Below are 20,239 nucleotides of genomic sequence, written 5' to 3'. Positions count from 1 at the left end.
CTCTGACAATGAGAGAACGTTTACGTATATATATATATATATATATGGTACGTGCGGTATATAAGTACGTAGACGTGAGAACTTGGGCTGATTTAATGGATGCATAATTCCGCTCAAAGTGGATTTGGATGTTACGTTGGTCGAATTACGATAACGACCGCGATAATACCGCGCGCGGGCGAGAGAAGGTAAATGGAGCTTCCGCTGGAGCATCACCTGGAATTCACCCCCTCCCCCGTTAATAGCGAATACCTTAGGTATCCGCTATTAACGGGGCGGCCCGATACGTACCTGCATACCGGGGCTGTGTTAATGCAACCGTCACGCACTTCCGGATCGTTCGCTTTCGGCTAATCGCGACATGCCGCGTCGTTAATTAACCCCGACCCAAGACCTAAGACAGGATCCTCGTAGACAGGTCGTCGTCGTCGATGACGACAGAAAGTCCAGCTTTCCACTTTCCACTTTCCACCCGCTTTCGTTGCGCGTTTCCATCTCTTGCCGATTCGAGCGTCGAATGTCTTTGGAATTGGATTTAAATTTCGCAGAGCCATCGTTATTAATTATATTATAATGCCAATTAATGAAAACAGTATTAATTAATTATAGCCCGCGCGGGGGATGTGCTTTTTTTTTTTTTTTTTTTTTCTTCTAAAAACATAATGGCAAATATTCGTGGTCGAATCAACAATTTTTTTCCTCGCATTTATCAATCGGAAATCGGAAAATTTTTATTGATTTTAGTAGATAATCCATAGCTTTCAATTATATAGAAATACATGTATACGATCATTGTGTACGATTGTTGGAAAACTTGCGAGTTTTCCAACTCGGATAATAAAAGTAATCTTAAATCTGCTTAAAAATAAACATAAGATTAATCCAACCAACCAACCAACCAATTAAATACAATATGATTGATTGTATATATACTATTAATTTTTAATCGACTTTCTAAACATAATGTACAATCGAAAGAAACTAAAACAAATTTTACAAACTAGCGCGGTAAATAAAGTAGTAGCGCGCTTACTTTATTACAACAATAGTAATTATTATACGTATCGTATGTACATATTTGTATATTTTTTAAAATCTGACGTTTTGCATTAATTTTTGTTTTTAACTTTATGACCTTTATATCGTTTGAATTAATTCTCAAGTTTATGTTCGCCGCAAGTGATATTTCTACCATTCTTTTTATTATATCCGTTTGTTATAACACTTGTAGGATGGCCCAAAGAAAGGATCGAAACGTTCGAATATTAATAATTACTATTGTTATAATAAAGTACTTTACTTGTATCGTGCTAGCTCGTAAAGCTATTTTGTTTTTCATGCATGTTTTTTTAACGAATCAACACAACGTACCATCCATACAATGTACAGTGTACAATTTTTCTAATTCGCAATGCGTGTGTCCTACTGCTGTAAAAATTCTGGACAGATTAGACAAAAATATTTGTAGTTTTTTTTTCATTAAATACAAAAAAATAGCTCGAGGCATATTGACAACGAGATGTCAAGTTTACGCCGCGTCTAATTTTGTCCTCGAATGCTTTTAGTAGCATTTCTTGCCTTTTTAAATTTTAAACGCTTGCGTGCTACAATATTTCTACAAAAAGTTTTATGCATAAAAATTATTAGAATTAATTAATTAAACACAAATTAGATTGCTCGAGATGCCGCCGAATGTATATAAGTAGATCATAGAACACGTATAAGAGCTTTTGAGGTAAGATGTTGATCGTATTTCGATAGTTCTATCGACTTTAAATGAGATGCCACAATTCGGGCCATTAAATGAGAAATGGTTATTATTATTTTGTGTTATACGTACGTGCGGTATCCCGGACGGTATAATTTGTTTAATTGATATTTTAATATTCTAATAATTTTTACATCAAATTTTTTTGTAGGATTGTAAAACTCTCAAGCACTTAAAATCTGACGAGAAATACTAAAAAAATTGTTTGAGAAAAAATGAGCAAAGTGAGCACACACAGCGTAAACTTGACATCTCATTGTCAGTTTGTCCGGAGCCACTTTTTTTTGATTTAATGACCAAAACTGTTTGTTTGATCTATCAAAAAAATTAAAAATAAAGTCAAAACTCTGAAAAATTAATGAGTTTCCACAAAGTGGGACGGCTACCTTCACACGTACAAATTCGCATATACATTGCATATTTTATATGCGATCTATGATTTGAAAGAAATTCTCTGCAAACTCCAAATCACTCGAATTGCATAATTTTATAAATTACTTTAAAATTTTTTTTTTTTTTTTTTTTTTTTTAGTAGTTGACAAGTCTTAATTTTAAATATTTTGTTTTATTTTGAATAATATGAAATATTAGACTCTATACACACACACACACACACACACACACACACATATAATTTGTACATACATTTATTATACATAAATTGTAATTTAGTAGATTTGTAAACCATTATAATCTTATGTTTCTTTTTTTTTTTTTTTTTTTACAATTCTCTTTCTCTGTATTATGTCTGTATGAAACTTTATAAAATTTGACATCAGATGTAAATATCTTTAACATATAATATTTTTTTCATTATATTTGGATGGCGCAAATATTTTGCCAAATTATTAAAAATATACAAAGATTTATGCAAGTCTGGAGCAGGGTGTATATCGCTTCAACTTGACAGCGCTTTGACGATAGGCTGTGAACATGTTAGTCGTACGATCAAAATCGCTTTTTATTATTATACTAGCTAACGACTTTATCGTATATACATGTACATCGTGCGACGATGACTTGATAATAAATAATCATCGGCAAAAGTCATCGGCATTCGATCGTGAAAGTCAACACTGTTGGAGAAACTGAACTCGATTTATCTCGCGGTTCATTCTCGTGAGTGAAAAGAAATCGCCCAAGACCCTGACGCGCGCGGCCCTCTTTGCGATAGGGTTCTCTTTAATATCCCTTTAAATGGATTTCCTTTAATCCAATTTGCCGGCTGAACGATATTAATGGATCGGAATAGCTTGCGTTCGCGAAGCAGAGAGTAATCCTTAAATAATATCCTTCGCGATATCGCGCGCGTTTTTTCACTTTGTTTCTTTTACCTCATTTTCCTTCTCGGTTTTATACTTGTTACTATTATTAAGGTTCTCGTATCATTTTTTTCTTTACGTGGAATTTTTCTTTTCCCGTACGAAAATTTATCAAACAACCACGTGGCAATGAAGATGCGAATCTGTAATATAATATTGTACATTTTCTTTTTCATTGTATTAATTTTATATAATGGTTTTTTTTTTTAATTGCTTATTTAATTTTATTATTAAATGATGATTTTTTTTTTTCCATTTGAATTCGTCCACAGTGCGATTATATTTTGATTATCTGGATAACGACGATTTCCTTAAGGACTGCCGGTCATTTTTTTCCCGTTCTTTTTCCATTTTTCAAGTCGCTTCGCGCTCCCCTTCGAGTCTTTCCCCTCTCCGTGCGCATGTATGCGGAATGTTCGCTTACTGTAGTAAAATATACGACGACGAAGACGAGCGCAAATAAACGCAAACTACCCCCTCGTTATTCGCGCGTTTGCTCGACGAGAATCCGGCCTCCCGATCCTCCACTACTTCGACAATGCTGCAATCGGCCAAGTTTACAATAATATTGTTACGCCAACATCTGCATGCACCCCATAAATCATCCTCAATTCTTTCCTCATTTGGACCCTCCACTCCGATCGTTGGAGCACGTCGGCGAAAAGCGTTGCGCAAGAACGCTGATATCGCTGTAAATAAACTGTTTAAAACTGAACAGATTGAATTTTTTTTTTTTCTATAAAAGTGTATAAAATATATATATATATATATATATATATATATATATATATATATATATATTTTTTTTTTTATTATTAAATATGTGGATATGTGGATATGTGAATATGAAATATATACGAGATATCATAATTGGAAAAATATAATTTTGTAATTTTAAGTGATCAATTTTCTTTCCTTAGTCGTATATTTTAGTTTCTAATGTTTTACAATTTTCTTTTTTTCTCTTTCCATTATATTCATCTCGAAAACATCTTAAAAGTTTATTTACTCTATTTAATAATATTATACGTATAATACACAATATATTATCTATTATTATATTTTTAAATTATTATACATATATATTATACATCAGAAGTTTATTATAGTCTTTCTCTTAAAAGGCTATAATAAACTTCTTTTAGGCGTAATAAATTTCAAGTCGGCTTCTTATTGTCAGAAATTTATTTTTCTCACAGTAATTAGAAATTTTGAGGTTGCTTTTATTTGCCGAAATGCAAGAGAGGATCCAATTTTCATTATTCGGAAAAGCCGACCGACATTGTCCGCGAAGGCGTGAAAACAAATAGCGGACAAGCAAGAGTGAAAAGGAGTGACCCTCTCATTATTCTTTTTTGCTAGTCGTTTTATTCCTTTACATTATTCCGCTACATCCTCGTGTGCACCGAATCTCACAGGAGGATTGAGCCCCCCCCCCCCCCCCCGCTGTCGTCGTCGCCGTCGCCGTCGCCGTCGTCTGGGCGAGACGCAAAAAGATAAAGGGTGGTCACGCCTTGTGGAAATTCCAGAAGCAAGATGGAAATATGAGACAACGGGGTGGCGGTGCTGGGTCGAGGGGCTGCGCACTTTAAGCGACACAGGAAGAGAAACCCGAGGAAGATGGTGGGAGGGAGGGAGGGGAGAGGAGGGGAGAGGAGGAAAGGTAAAGGCGCCGCATTAAAGGGGGGGGGGGGGAGAATGGGGGAAGAGAGGAGGTTGGAAGGGAGGTTGAAACGTAAACTTTATTCTGGACAGTGCAGCTCTGCGCAGTGTGATTCAATTATTTTTGCTCAGCCTCGACGAGACGGCCCTTCCGGGCAACCTCCTCCCTGCTAGCTTCTCCTCTCTGCCCTTTTTCACCCTCCCTTTCTCGTTGCGGTCGGAGTGGCAGACGCTTCTAATTTCATTATTCCCTCTCGAAGGACCGTCCTGCCTTTTTCTCACCCCCGCGGTTTATTTCCGCGCAAAGCGGATTTTTGTTCGTTTTCAACCGGTATTCTTTCCTAATGTATCGGGGATAGTCTAGTGGGGTAGGAAAAAAAAAAAGAATATTTGTACCCGCGGATTAAATTCTGAGAAAATACCAGATACCAGACGTGAAATTTATAAATTATTGTCGTTTATAATTATGTGTTTTATAATTATTGTCGTTTCAATGAAATTTTGTTATTTTAATTCATTATTTTAATCGTGTAATAATTATACATATACGATATATTCAGTGTTACTGTAATTCGTACATTATTCTGCAATTTTTAATCGAACGCAGAGTTTTTGATTAGAAATTCCCGGCAAAGTTCGCAGAAAGGGCTTTGCCGCGCAAAAATTCGCCATTCCCAAAATACACCGGCTCGCTCGACGCAGAGATATTTAACAAATTTTTGCGTCGCGTTTTCCGCGCAATCTCGTCGGCGGAATTCCGCGTCGCGATGCTACTTTTTATTCTCGTGCCCCGGGGGCCGGTGGGTCAATGTATGTATGAAAAGGGCAGATGGCGGTTGTTGTATAATACCTCCTCTCTCTCTCCCCCCCTCCCCCCTCCTTTTGCCTTTCTCCATTTTCGTCGCCGAAAACTGCAATTTCCCGAGGCAGGAAGGAATGCGATTAAGCGTTGATGGCTTCCTAAATGCAAACAACTCCGGAAACCCATAATCACCGGAGACAATCGCTCCCCCTCCCCCCTCTCTCTCTCTCTCTCTCTCTCTCTCTCTCTCTCTCTCTCTCTCTCTCTCTCTCGTCCCTCCGTATTTCTGGCGACACGGCAAGGGCGCTGTTTTACAAGCCAGGAATGGAAATTGAAAGGGGTGGGTGTGTCGATTAGCCGGCGTCTCTTAATTCATGATTATCGCCCGCCGCGGTATTCACTTCCGGAATGCAAAATGGCGACGTCGGCTGGCATTTACGTTCCATTTTGTTAGTTTTTTAGTCGTTTTAAACTCTTCTCGCGTGTTTTGAACGCCCGCAATTACGCGGATTACATTTCTATTTTATTTACTCTTCAAAGTTACTGGTGTTTTTGAGAAAATATACATTATTTTTTATTTGCAATTTAAATCTATTATTTTTTTTTTTTTTCTTTTTTTTTTTCTTTTGTATTCTAAATGTTTTACAAGTTCTTTTCTCTTACATGTTCTTTTCGTGCAAAATTATCTGACAATAAACTATTTGGCTCTGCTGATGATTAAATTTGAAAAGACATTTCATTTTTAATAAATATAATAGATGACTCGACTTGCCGCCACCTTGGGTTACTGTACGCGATATATTTAAACGTATACTTATTCGAGTCGGCCGAAGAGATGGCTCGAAATTTAAATGTTGTTGCAAACATTTCCTCTTCTCCCATTATGCCGTTGCATTTTCTGGCGTGGTAAGATCTCATCCGAGAACAATATTAAAACTACCCCTCGAAATACCTCCCCGAGGGTGAAAGCACATTAACGGCGCTCGCTAAAAATGCTCGTTATTCTTAAGGGAAGGTGCGAATGGCAAATTTTTAGGTATGACAAAAAACCATATTTATTATTATTATTATTATCATCATCATTATCATGTCTTTATATTATTCTTATATGCTTATTTTTTATTACACAAGGACGCTCTTCTCAATAATGATAGTATAATGCTTGTGTGTGTGTGTGTGTGTGTGTGTGTGTGTGTGTGTGTGTGTGTGTGTGTGTGTGTATGTGTGCATTATTAGGTTACTACTCACCCTCATGTAACAATGCATACCCGTGACTTTGAGATTGCGCGTACGGATTACGTTATATAATCAACGCTTGTATCTTTATTATTGGACTTCAGCTATATATGTATATATATATATATATATATATATATATATATATATATATATATATATATATATATTTATATTTATATTTTATATATTATCTATCTATTTTTTATGTATACATATATGTATATAGTATATATGTATAATATTATACATATGTATACACATACATACATTCTTATATCTATTTATTATTATATATTTAGATATTTTTATAATGGATCTCATCTTTAATAACAAGAAATTATTTTATTTTGCAATATATTTGTGTGTGATTTTTTTTCGAGCGGAGAAGAGTAAATTTTTGTTTATTATTTCTGTTATATTTCTGGAAAATGCAATTATTATACTATAATTTGCAAAATATTTCTAAAAATTGTTGCGTAAAGCAATAACAAACTTTTCACTCTAATTTCTGTAATAATAATACTTTTATTTATGAATAAGTTCTTTGTCAGGAATAAGTTTTCATTGATAAAATAACTTTGTGCAGTTATATATTGTTTCTTCTTAGAGATAGGTATGTATTCAACTTTTGCGTAAAATCAATGGAAAAAAATAAGAATCAACATCCCTTCCCAAGTCTGTTGGTAAGAAGTTTAGGTGGATGGAAATCTTGGTGAAAAAGAAATGAAGGAAATGCTCAAGTTAGGATTCGACGGTAGATTCATTTATAATCGTCGATAGCTCGTCGTGAAAACTGTCGACGAAGTAATAGGAAAAGTTGCATCCAAAATGGCCAGCAAAGTTTTCCATTAATCTACATTAATGCTCTGTGTGTGTGTATGTGTGTGTGTGAGAGAGAGAGAGAGAGAGAGAGAGAGATCTTGGTGCAAACGCTGTATTCGCGCCTGTTGCGTTTAACGAAAGCAGCCCAAGGACCCTGGTAAACACCCTCATAAGCAGTTAAGCCGCTTAGAGAAACTCCGCCGTTAATTTATTATCTCTGTCCCTTCTAAGCAAGCTCACAAACTCGCTGATAAATGACGCGCCGAGCTAAGAAATCGTCTTTCAAAGCGGCTCCTTAATTACGCTTTAAGCAGTTCGAAGTTTTTCTCACTCCGAGTATTATTTGAACAACGTTTTGAGAAAATTTAGAATAATTTAAAATACGTAATTGGCTTTGTTTTTTTCAGGAATCTGAAAAATTTAGCTTAAAAAAACGATTTTATGAATAAAGTTTAATTTTTTTTTGTATCTCGAGAAATACTTTATTCGTTTTTAATCAATCAAAAAATCATTTTCTCTTATATTCTTTCAATCATTGAAATTAACATAACAATTTTATATTTATAGATTATTTTTCTTCACTTATTGTTCCAGTCTTTAAAATAATTAATTTTATTAAATTTCAAATTATTAACTTATTTTTCTATCGATTGAACGAGACGAATATTAGGTTTAATTTCTTATTAAAAATATACTCTGATTAATTTAAGTAACTTTTTATTTTGTTCTTTCATTATTAATCTTTATATTTGTATTTTTTTCTTAATTTTTGTAATTTTTACTTAAATAATGTTTACTCTTCAAATTTTTACATTTACTTCTTAAATTTTTAATATTTTTAATATTGCAAAAAATTTTTCCTCTATTTCGTAATAAAAGAATTTAAAATATATTTATTTTAAATATTTTTTTTTTTTAAGAAAAAGAAATGGAATAAATTTTCAAATAAAAACCATTGATTTTTTTTTGCAACTTTTTTAAATAAACTTTTTTTGATATTTAAAACCCCATATTTTTAAAAATTTTATCGACAACTTTCTAATAATTGAATTTCTAAATATTTAAATTTTAAATGTTATATTAAGTTTCTTGATTTAAAGCTTTTTCTATAGTAGTAAATACATTTTTTACAACGTTTCTACAAAATATTATAGATATGTTAAATTTCACGCAATCTCTCGAAACGGCAAACAAATACCCAAAGCCTCGAATATTCAATACTGTTTATATCCTCAGATATGGAAACGTCTTGAATTTTCATCTCGCGGAAGCGGCAGGTAGTAGAGACCGCTCTTCGAACTCGATATATACGATATATGTATGTATATCCGACTATCCGTGTATATATATTGTGTATATCGATATCGAGATGTCTCCTGGAGTCGAGCTTGGGCGAGGAACGTTGCGGTGAAGGGTTGATACAGGACAGTCCAAAGTTTGCCGACAGTTGGGGGAAGACGAGGGATGACCAGCGGACAACAATGGGGTGCGTCGCCGATGACGAACTCGGTCTGCTTCCCCGGAGTCCGGAGTCCGGAGTCCGGAGTCGCTCTCGGGGATTGCTGGAACAGCCGCAAACAAGGGGGATGGGCGAGTCAGCGTTTCTCTACCATCGACCCCGCCGCCCCTTTCCTCTCCCACTTCTCTTCTCCGGGTTATGTCCCAAACGGTTTACGCATTCCCGAGCGACGAGGGGGGGGGGGGGCGCGAAGCGCTGAATATTTCTGCTTACAATTATACCGCGTTGTTTCGCGTTCGATACTCGCCGTTTTAATAATGTTCTACTACTACTTGAACCGCTTCAGACTGAAGCTCCAATTATTCACGCGAAGAATTTTAATAAAATATCTTGCGTTAAATGAGAATAATTTTTATTAAAAAATGGATTATTTGAATGAATGGAAACGTGTAACATGTGCATGTGCACGTGTGCGCGCACTTACGTGGGAGTATAATTATAGAAATTATGATAAAAGATAAAAATAAATATATGAAAAGATTAACTGAAAATAACTACAAAGATAAGACATGTAAGATATCGAAAAAATGTAAAAATATTTTTACATATTTTTCTTTCTAAACCAAATTTTAATACATTTAAAAAATATATAGAATTGATTGAAAAAGTAAAATTATTAAATAACAATTTTTGCAAAAAATTCTTTTTTGCGATAGAAACGTCGTTTTACGATCTACGTGTGTTGCGTACATTATAAATGTTTATTTATGAAATGTTCGAAAAAAAAAAAAAAAAAAAAAAAAGAAAATGAGAATAAGTGACAAAAATTGAAATTTGCAGTGTGGAAAGTTACGGTCAAATTTACCACGCAGTTAACTTTCCTCGTAAACTTGATTCTGTAATAAAAAGTAAAAAAAAAAAAAAAAAAAAAAAAGAAAAAAAGAGAGAGAGAAACTGTTATACAAGAAAAATCGGTTTTTTTTTATTTTTAGTTTACGTGTGTCTCGCTACATGCTGCAACGAAATATACGCGAAAAATGGCGGCGACAGCTGTCGACGTGCGAGTTTCGATGCCGTTGCAAAATTCTGTATTGTAAAACTCGAATATATGTGAAGCGTGGCGTCCTCATGGGGAAATTATTGCCATGTGAAACAGCAAAGCGGACAAATCTTGTTATTATCATTTTTGCAACGATAATGATAATGGATACAGTAATGCTAATGTACATATAAATAATAAATGCAGCGTATAATGGTGAATAATAAACGCAATGTACATAACAAGAAAAATAATAAATATAAGAGAATGATACGAGGATGCTGTTTTCATATTTATCTTTGAAATTTAAATTACAGGGGTTAGGTTTATTTCTTTTTTGGCCGTTTATAGTTTGAAAAATATATTAAAATGATACTTTTATCTCGAAGGAATATCACTTTTTGAATCGATCAAATAATAATAAAAATATAAGTTTTTAAATTTAAAAAAATCATATACTATTATATTGTATATATTAATATATACATATGTTTAAAATTTGAAATTTGAATAAAAAATTGTATCATTAAAGAAGATGTACCGAATAAGTGTAGATGGACGTATAGGCCACTGGTACAAAACGTACCTTGTTGTATAATATTTTTTTTTTTTTTTTTTTTTTTTTTAAGCAAATTTTTTTTTCTCGCCGCACAAAGAATGGCGTGTTCAGTAACATGAAACAATAAATAAAAATCTCTCTCTGGAAACGAGCGCTATGTCTGAGGTCGAAGAACGACGCCTGCGAGGAGAGGGGAAAAGGAAGAGGGGAAGGTAGAACGAGTTTCAAGAGTGCCATAATTTACGCTCCACTCGTTTCTTCCTCGTGTATACCTAACATGTACGAATGAAGCATAAATTCACTCTATACCCTCATCCCTTATATTTGTGATCGCCGAGAGGGAATTTAACGTTTAGCCACGCGAGAGGCATCTCGAATTTTCCGTTTCAAGAACTTCATTTGAAGACAACAAACGTCTTTACTCGAAACGAAAATTAAATTATAATATTATTACTCGTAATGCTTTTTATGAATTAAAACTCTGAATTTTCTGAATTTCTTTGAAGAATATTATAAAAGACAAAGTTTATCGAAAATGCGTGTGTGTACAATTAATTGTAAGATTTGAGAGAAGAAATCTTTTGGTAAAAGATAATCCAAATTTTGATGAAAATTTAAGAAAGCAGTATGTATAGTATTTTCATCGTTGAAAAAAATTTTGAAATTTTGCATTTTAAGAATAAATAAAATTCTCATTCGATTCTAAAGAGACGCGCGACGAGCGACGAGCGACGAGCGACGAGCGACGAGCGCGAGCATGGCTTTACTTTTCGATAATGAGAGGAAGCGGAAAGGGAATGGAGAAAAGACGCGCTCTTCAATCCTCCACTGTGAGTTCTTTTCTCCCGAGAAATAGTACGTACGGCACCTTCTCCGACTAGCTTCATCCCTTGTCCATCTCTCTCTCTCTCTCTCTCTCTCTCTCTCTCTCTCTCTCTCTCTCTCTTTGTTTTTTCTTCCCCCTTTTTTTCTCGTCCTTCGAGTCTGTTGCGCACCAGCCTGCTATTTATGAGGGATTTACCCGTGGGGGTGGAACATACAATCTCCATCGATATTACCGCCATCTTTTCTCTTGCTACTCCACCACTCGTCTTGCTAAACCCCACGTTTCTTTCCCGGTTGTCCCAATTTTTCTGCTCCATAACGCTTAACGAGAGCCTGCTTGAGAAGGGATCGTTTTTCACTGATAACCGCGAGTGGCTTGTTCGCCTTTTTTATTTTATCGACATGATGCTTCGATCGGAAGTAAATCTCGCCCATCTCGCCAAAGGATTCGATTTTAAAAGAGATTATTCATTTGGTAACACACATTAATTTTGTAGCTATTGTTGATATTAACACTCCTAATAAAGGATCATTAATATTTTTATGATTTTTCTGTCATTTTTTTACTTTAATATTTTAATCTACATAGTTCAATATATTTAAAATGGATATTAATAAAATTAATCTATAATAGAAATAGTACTCTACAATTAACGACAATTGGTTTCTTGTTTTTTTTTTCTAGGTGCTGCGGCGGCATCACGAGTTTACGTTGATGCTTTGTCTCGATTAGCTCGTCAAGCTCAACTAGGAACATGGGGTGGTTCGAAGGATGTGGGTAAGTGAGAAACTTTATATCGATTATTTTGAATCGAAGAGTATGAAATAAAACTCGCTTCAGTTTGTTCAATTGATATAAATATTAAAAAAATGGAAAAGCGATGATGGCATAAATGAAGAAATTTGAGTATTTATCTCAAAGTTTCTACGAAATTGAAAAAAAAAAAAAAAAAAAAAAAAACTTTCCACGATGTTGTATGTCGCGAATAAAAGTGAGACTTGAAAGAAAATATACCTATTTTTAAAACTATATTAAAAAAAAGACACGCTCTACATTAAGCTCCACATTAAAAAATAATGCTTTATATTTTTCGTCAATTTATCTGACATATTAACAAATTATCATTATGTAAAGAACGACATTGAAGATTGACATTGTCAAAAAAAAAGACCATCTTGTATTTTGAGCATGTTCAAATTATACTATTATGATGTTATTTAATATTTTAATAATATGTTATAAAAAATCACTAATTGTAAAAATACACTTACATTACGCACTTTTTTTTCTCTGCTATAGATTCTATTTTTTTTTACCTTACAATTTTTTTTGTAAAATATTCAATTTTGTATATTTTTTATACATGTTTTTTTCAAAGTAAAAATCTACATTTGACTAATTCTTTTCAAAAATTTATTTCTTCCAACGCTTTATTATTATTTCAACTATAATTATGTATAATACTATAACTATACGTATAGCGTATAATTAGTATTATGTGTTCTCTTTGATTTATTCCGTCGATACAAAGCGCAAATAAAGCAGTTTTCGTTGCCGAGAGTCAAAGTTTGCATCGCTCCGGAACGAACGGGATGAGCTTTTCCGAGGCTTCCAAAGCCAATAAAGCGCGTTTAACCGTCGCTAAGCTCCAAAAGCTAAGCTCCCGTTTCCTCCCTTTCTTCCCCTTTCCCTCCCTTTCTTTCTATCCCTCTCCTTTCTTTACCACGGCTCTAGATGCCAACGAACAAAAGTTGCTAACAAGATCATTGCAGCGTGATAAGTGTACGTATTAAGCCCGGGTTAGGATTAGGTAACCCGCGAGCGAAGCGCTTGCGAGTTTGCCAAGCGAGTTAGCCTTTTCAAACAGGCTAAGACACAGTCTTAGGAAGCCTTCCAAGTACCAATGCATTCGATCGAGCAAATCTTTTATTCCTTCTCAAGAATGAAGGACGAACGGGGGGAAGAAATGAGGACACGGAATCCGATCAAGTTGGGATAGTGATCCTCGATCGAAATCTCGCTCGGTTTCTTCAGATTGATTTTTCCATCTTTCCATCTTTCCATCTTTCCATCTTTCCATCTTTCCATTTTATCTTTTGATTTTATTTCGCGCGACTTTGACGAAGCTCTCTTTTATTTTTTACACGCATACTCAAATATTCTCTTACATTAGGCATTCTTACACAAAATTGGATAGAATTAACAATTGGGACAGAATATTTTCCATTTCATCTCTTTTATCTAATTCGAAAATCGAATCGAATCGAATCGAATCGAATCGAATCGAATCGAATCGAATCGAATTGAAGTTTTTTCTCTTGACTCGCGCAATAATTTGAAAATGCACAGTTATCGCTTCGGGGCTCTCAACGCGTATATGTCATCCGGCGAAGATTATTTTTGGCAGAATAAATTTATTGTACAACGTGTGCCGCGAAATGATAATGCGTTAGTATTATTATTTATATCAAGAGGGGAAGGGAGAGGGAGAGGGAGAGGGGGTGGGGGTGGGGGTGGGTGGGTATCACATCGTCCCGAAACGGAACATTCAATTAATCGAATTAATAAATTCGCCGATCGAGTTAGTTGTGTGATCCTGTGCAGGAAAATACCATATGTGCGCGTGAGAGGACGCCGCCGCATCGTTGTTTCGGGCATAATTAATTAGCGCGTTTCGAATTAGCTATTTTATTTTACAAATAATGCTCGTTTTCACGATAGAAATGTTGTTTATCGCGTTATTCGCAACAGAGGTTGCAATTTGTTGTGTATAATCGCTTGAATGTTTCAGCCGCGTCATTACTTAAATTTTCGAATCTTTCTCTTTCCTTTATTCGATGATTTACGTGTACACAATCCAATTAAATATATAGGTAATTATATAAATTAATTATACGCAATTATATTAATTATAAGTTAATTATAACAGTTATCAACATTTTATGAAATGTTTCAAAAATATTGTTGCGCGTGTTGGTATATGATTGTTATATATTAGTAATATTTACATGGATTAGATAAGACAGCAAAGGATAAATCTTGGAGTGTAATATATATATATATATATATATATATATACATATAATACAAGATACAGATACAACAAACAATGTAAATGTGTCTGACACGGTCGATAACTATTTCAAAAATGAAATGTCGCGTTTAAAATTACCCATGCATCTGTCAACAATTAACATAAAATTCTGTATAATTTACAATAATTAATTTACATTTGTATGCATAATCAATGTAATTTACATAGAATAACATAAGTACGAGAGCGGTTCGACAATAAAGGTACAGGTGTTGATTATACACGTCATTTGTGCGCACAATCTCAAAGTCACGCCTATGTATAATGTATATATATATATATATATATATATATATATATATATATATATATATATATATATATATTGTTACAAGAGAGAGAGAGAGAGAGAGAGAGAGAGAGAGAGAGAGAGAGAGAGAGAGAAAAGAGTAGTTGTGTAAGCGTTGTTGTTGTCTTCCATCTATTGACCCGAGTTGTGTAAACGATTGAAATGTGTGTGTGTGTGTGTGTGTGTGTTTGTTTGAAAATTATTTTAAATTTCAAAGTACACGCAGTTAACAGATTTTTGCAAGCAGAAGGTAAGAAGGTAAGAGTTTGAGATTCATCGTTAGATCAGTGAATGTTTATGATTGGTTAATGTTCTCAGTTTTAAGCCTAAAACTGAGAAATGTGCGTGTGGTACAACAAATTAAAAAAAAAAAAATAACGTTGAACGGTACATCATCTTTTCAAATTCAAAGATGTGCTGTTTGGTTATCTTTGAATTTATTGCACGCTTCTTTTCGGTATCGCAATATCAGATATTGATCTGAACGATGAATATCTGAGTCTCCGATTCACGCTTTCTATTTGCAAAAGTCTACAACTACGCGCACCTCGAACTTGGAATAATTTTCAATCACACCCGTCATTTCGTTCGCTTGCCAAACTCCGATCAGTGGATGGAAGACAGCGACGCTTGCATTACATGGTTATTACATGGTTATTACTTTCATCTCTCTCTCTCTCTCTCTCTCTCTCTCTCTCTCTCTCTCTCTCTCTCTCTCTCTCTCTCTCTCTCTCTCTCTCTCTCTCTCATGTAATAATACACATATATGCCCGTGACTTGGAGATTGCGCACACAAATCAACATGTATATCTAGTCAATGCCTACACTTTTATTATCGGATATACACAATAATATATATATATATATATATATATATATATATATATAATATGTACTACCCCTACGTATATCATTAATAAAATGACATTGTCTTATTTGTCTTTGCACTCAAAAACTCAAAATATAAGAAACAAATCTATATTATATTAAATTTCACGCATGATGCATATTAATGATTTTATTTCACTGGATCAATATAATTTCTTAGCACGTATATGAAAGATTGGCTACATGCTCAAATTAAAAAACTCATTGCCATTATTGATTTTACGACGAACTAATTAAAAAAATTTTAGAAAAAGATTAAGTAAAGAGAAAAAGAGAGAATTCGTGCCGCACTTTTTAACATTTTGCAGCGCAAAATCGTGAATTAAAATTCTAGACTCTATGTATATATACAATACTATATATACAATATATATATATATATATATATATATATATATATATATATATATATATATATAAACGCGCTTCAAAAATAATTTAACGAATTAACGCGTGCTCGCATTACGGTGAAACGAGAAGGAAGAACGGTGAGTAAACGGTCGAAATCTGCCCCTACCCTAAACTCCGCCTATACTTACTGTGTGTGTGTGTGTGTGTTTGTTGTGTGTGAGGGAGGGAGGAAAGGAAGGAGGGGTAACATGCAGAGAAGGATATCATGCATAATTGTATTAAATTACAGACATTCGAATTATCGGCATCGCTTAACGCGCGAATGCAATTCGTTGAATTTTGCCAGCACACCCTTTATGGCAGCGATTTTCACGCCTTTCCAATCATGTTAATATAATGATTTTCAACATTTCGATATATATTTATACATGTATGTATAACAAATGTAGTCTATTCGATAGATGTATCCGACTTTGCTTTACGTTCATCATCATCCGCTTTTCGCGCGCCGCTCCGCTCCGTCGAGAGCCGCTCTTCCTGCAACTTTAATTCCGCGCCGGAAGTCTTTGCTTTCTCCGAAAGTACCGCTAAGGAGTGCTCCGCAAATAGCGAATTGAACAAACATCCCATTTTTCTCTTTGCGCGTCTTGAGTATTATAATCGTTTTGCGATCAACAACTCTATTCTCGAGTTATTTATTTTGAAACTATACATATATATTTAAATAAGATAATAAAAATTTGAATTTTTTAAAAATGACATTTAATTTACTCGGTATATGTATATACATTTGATTGTTTTACTTTGAATATTTAAAAGTGTTGTTTAAAATGTTGTTTCATATGTAAAATTATCATGACATAATGTGTAAAGTTATATCCTTGGAAACATCGTTTGAAAACTATATTATAAAGATACTATTCCGATATTTTTATAATTGTAGATGAAATTTTTTCGCGCAACTTTGCAGACCTTTATTCGTACAAAATTGCTGCGTTTGCGGCGAAGAAAAGTCGCCGAGTCGACCTTTACGCGATTACATCGATGGAAATTCGTGCAGGAGGCAGGAGGCAGGAGGCAGGAGGCAGGAGGCAGGAAGCACGAAGCACGAAGAAATCTGTTTTCGCTATCTCCTCTCCCTCCTCTCCCTCCTCTCCCTCCTTTACCAACTTTCCATTCAGTCGCGAAGGGGAGTCGCGCGACTGAAAATTCGTAGCTCACGATGTTAGCGCAGGGCGAAATGAAAATGCGACAACGAAATTGCCAATATCGTCACCCCGGATTTTCCTCGCTTCGCTCCTTTCCCGACCGGGTCCGGGTCCAGGTCCGGATCCGGGTTCGGGTCCCACGTCTCTCTTGCGACGGCGACGGTGAAAAGAGATCCAAGATATCCCGCTCGATCTTCTCCTTCTTGTTGGCAAATTCGCTGAAATTGATGACAATGAACGAAACGGAAATTTTCAGATGTACTTTTACTACGCTTACACTTTAGCTTTATCTTGTGATATTTCTCATATTATACGATATATTTTGGGAAGATGCAATGAAAAGATTCAAGATCTCTTTAGTTTAGTTAATTTTATTATTAATTTTATAATTATATAATTTTTTATTCTGTATTTTATTATTATTATTATAAACTACAATATATTTAGTTGAAGTATATGATATTTACGTGTAAAATATCATACATCAAATTAAATTTCAAGTCTTACTGACGAAAAATTTTATTAAATTTAAATTAAAAATTTAATACAACTGTTTACATTTCAATAATAATTAATCATTTATAATAATAAAAAAAAATAACTATAAAAAATAATTTAAAATAGCATTTAATTTATAATTGCACATTTAACGTTTTATATATATAATTTATTGTTTTTAAATTACGAGCGTTAGTTTACGCTCTTTTCGAGAAAATTCTCTCTTCTCACTTTTAATAATAAATGGATAAGTTTTACTCGAGACTGTTATTCTTCTTTTTTTCTGACCACGATATACGTCGATACGATAGTCGTCGAGCCTCGTGTGTATAGTCACAGGGTCTCGTAGCACGACTCCGCGTATGGTCAGCCGCAGGAGTAGCGGTGGATGATATGCCGTGTGTCGTTTGTCGTTTGTCGTTTGTCGTTTGTCGTTTGTCGTTTGTCGTTTGTCGTTTTGTCTATTGTCTATTGGATAAAGGATAAAGGATAAAGCATGAGGATGAGAAAATATAAAGAGGGACGGACGGATAGATAGATATCATAGCATATGCATATAATATGGAATTGTTTCGTGAAAAAATGAGAAAGAAATTCAGAAAAATTAGTAAACTGTATGTAAAATGTATAATCGTTTAAAAACAATATTAAAATTAACGAAAGTAAAATTTTTATATTTATATTTATATATGTGTATTTATATAAATGCCGTTAGTAATTGATATAAATTTTAATATTACTCAATAAGATTATATAATACAAATAATAAACATACGCGGAATGTGAAAATTCCCTTTGTAACTCTTTCCTCCACGTTCTCGAAAAAAAACACGGTAATAACGGATATCTAATTTTCGACCATCTTGGAAAAATTATCGTCGACAAGAGGATAATTGTTTACGACTTGTGAGACCGCTTCTACTGATTTATTACGCATTCCATGTATATTTGGCGTGTTAAATAATTTATATTAAAGAGAATTTTGAAACGAAAGAGAATCGAAATGTCTGTAATTAATTGAATTGCAAAATATTGTACAACTAACTATATATATATATATATATATATATATATATATATATATATATATATCGCTTTTAATTATCTGCTTTAATTATTTAGCGCATTTGGCTCTTTTCTAATTGTACGTTCATATCATTGTTGCATTACACTTTTAATGCTAATACAATCCGCGTACAATTTGCAGAAAAAAATTTTTTGAAACTTTTTATTGTATATAATTTGCGTTAAAAGAAAAGTTTACATTTGAAATAAATAATTTTATATAAAATTGTACTTTTACACATAAACTTGTTAATAATTCGTAGAAAAAGTAGTCCACGCAGTGCGCGTGTGTGTGTGTAACTTTTAAATTATTAATTTGCATAATTATTTCCTCGCTTTCACATATACAATTTCGCTTTCACATACACAATATGCGTGCATGTTATTTTCTGAATTTTCCGAATAATATCCGGCACGTCTCTCTCTCTCTCTCTCTCTCTCCCTCCCTCCCTCCCTCTCTTTCTCTCGTTTGGGCAGCGCTCGGACGACGATACGAAGGATTGGAATGAGTCAGACTCGCGAGTAGCTAGAGATAGATAGAGCGCGACAGGCAGTAGAAACGGACGGTATCGGTGCGGCAGGCAGCGGACGGCGGACGGCGGACGGCGGACGGACGCGTCAAAAGCAGAGCGCGTCTACGCACCGCGAAGCGTGCAGAGCGAGAACGAGCGAACGGAAAGGGTGGAAGGTGGAAGGTGGAAAGGGGAGGGGTGGGGAGGGGAGGGGAGGGAGAGGGTGAGAGAGAAATGCACGAGCCGTGAAGGATATCGGACTGTTTCTTGCAGCTGGCACGTTTCGCCGGTCTTCGTCTCGAGTACTGCTGGCAAACGCGCTATCTCCCACTTAATTGCGTCTGGTCGCACAATATAATGGAATAGCCCAGACTGCCCTCGCATGTGATAAGGGACTGTAATACGCTCCCTGCGCTTTCCCCTCTCACTCCTCCTCGCGCAAACGGGTTCGTTTGTTCCACGGCAATTATTGTTGCATTTGATTATTGGGCCAGATTCTACCATACATATGTTATGTGTGTTGTCCGCCGCCAGTCTGTTTGTTGTCGGAAACATACGCGTCGCGGAATGAGAGGAGAGGCGGTTGAAGGTTGAAGGCTGAAGGTTGAAGGTTGAAGGTTAAACCATCAGACTGCAGGACGGAAGAATTTGCGAGCGAGTGCTGCTCGGCTCGACCATCTCTCCCTCTCCCTCTCCCTCTCCCTCACGGTTTATAACGTATTCCTTTTATATCTTACGACGTAAATTTGCAACATTTTTCCATATAACACATTTCTCTTTACTCCTTTTTTTTTTTTTTTTTTTTTTTTTTTTTTTTTTTTTATTTAATTTTGTAA

At 34.6% G+C, this 20,239-nt stretch overlaps 1 protein-coding gene across 4 annotated transcripts in view; it reads left to right on the top strand.

Moving 5' to 3' along the window:
- Irsp53 (Insulin receptor substrate 53 kDa) overlaps positions 1-20,239 on the top strand; it is a 96,418-nt gene that overhangs the window by 38,859 nt on the left and 37,320 nt on the right. For all 4 annotated transcript variants that reach the window (XM_072907482.1, XM_072907484.1, XM_072907481.1 and 1 more), the window contains exon 4: positions 12,183-12,275. In XM_072907482.1, the coding sequence (XP_072763583.1) occupies positions 12,183-12,275 (93 nt within the window). The remainder of the gene's footprint in view (positions 1-12,182; positions 12,276-20,239) is intronic.

The sequence above is a fragment of the Anoplolepis gracilipes genome, chromosome 15, assembly GCF_047496725.1.
Source record: "Anoplolepis gracilipes chromosome 15, ASM4749672v1, whole genome shotgun sequence".
In the NCBI taxonomy this organism is placed as follows: domain Eukaryota; kingdom Metazoa; phylum Arthropoda; class Insecta; order Hymenoptera; family Formicidae; genus Anoplolepis; species Anoplolepis gracilipes.
The sequence above is the reverse complement of the archived record's forward strand: the minus strand, read 5'-3'. Positions and strand labels throughout refer to the sequence as shown.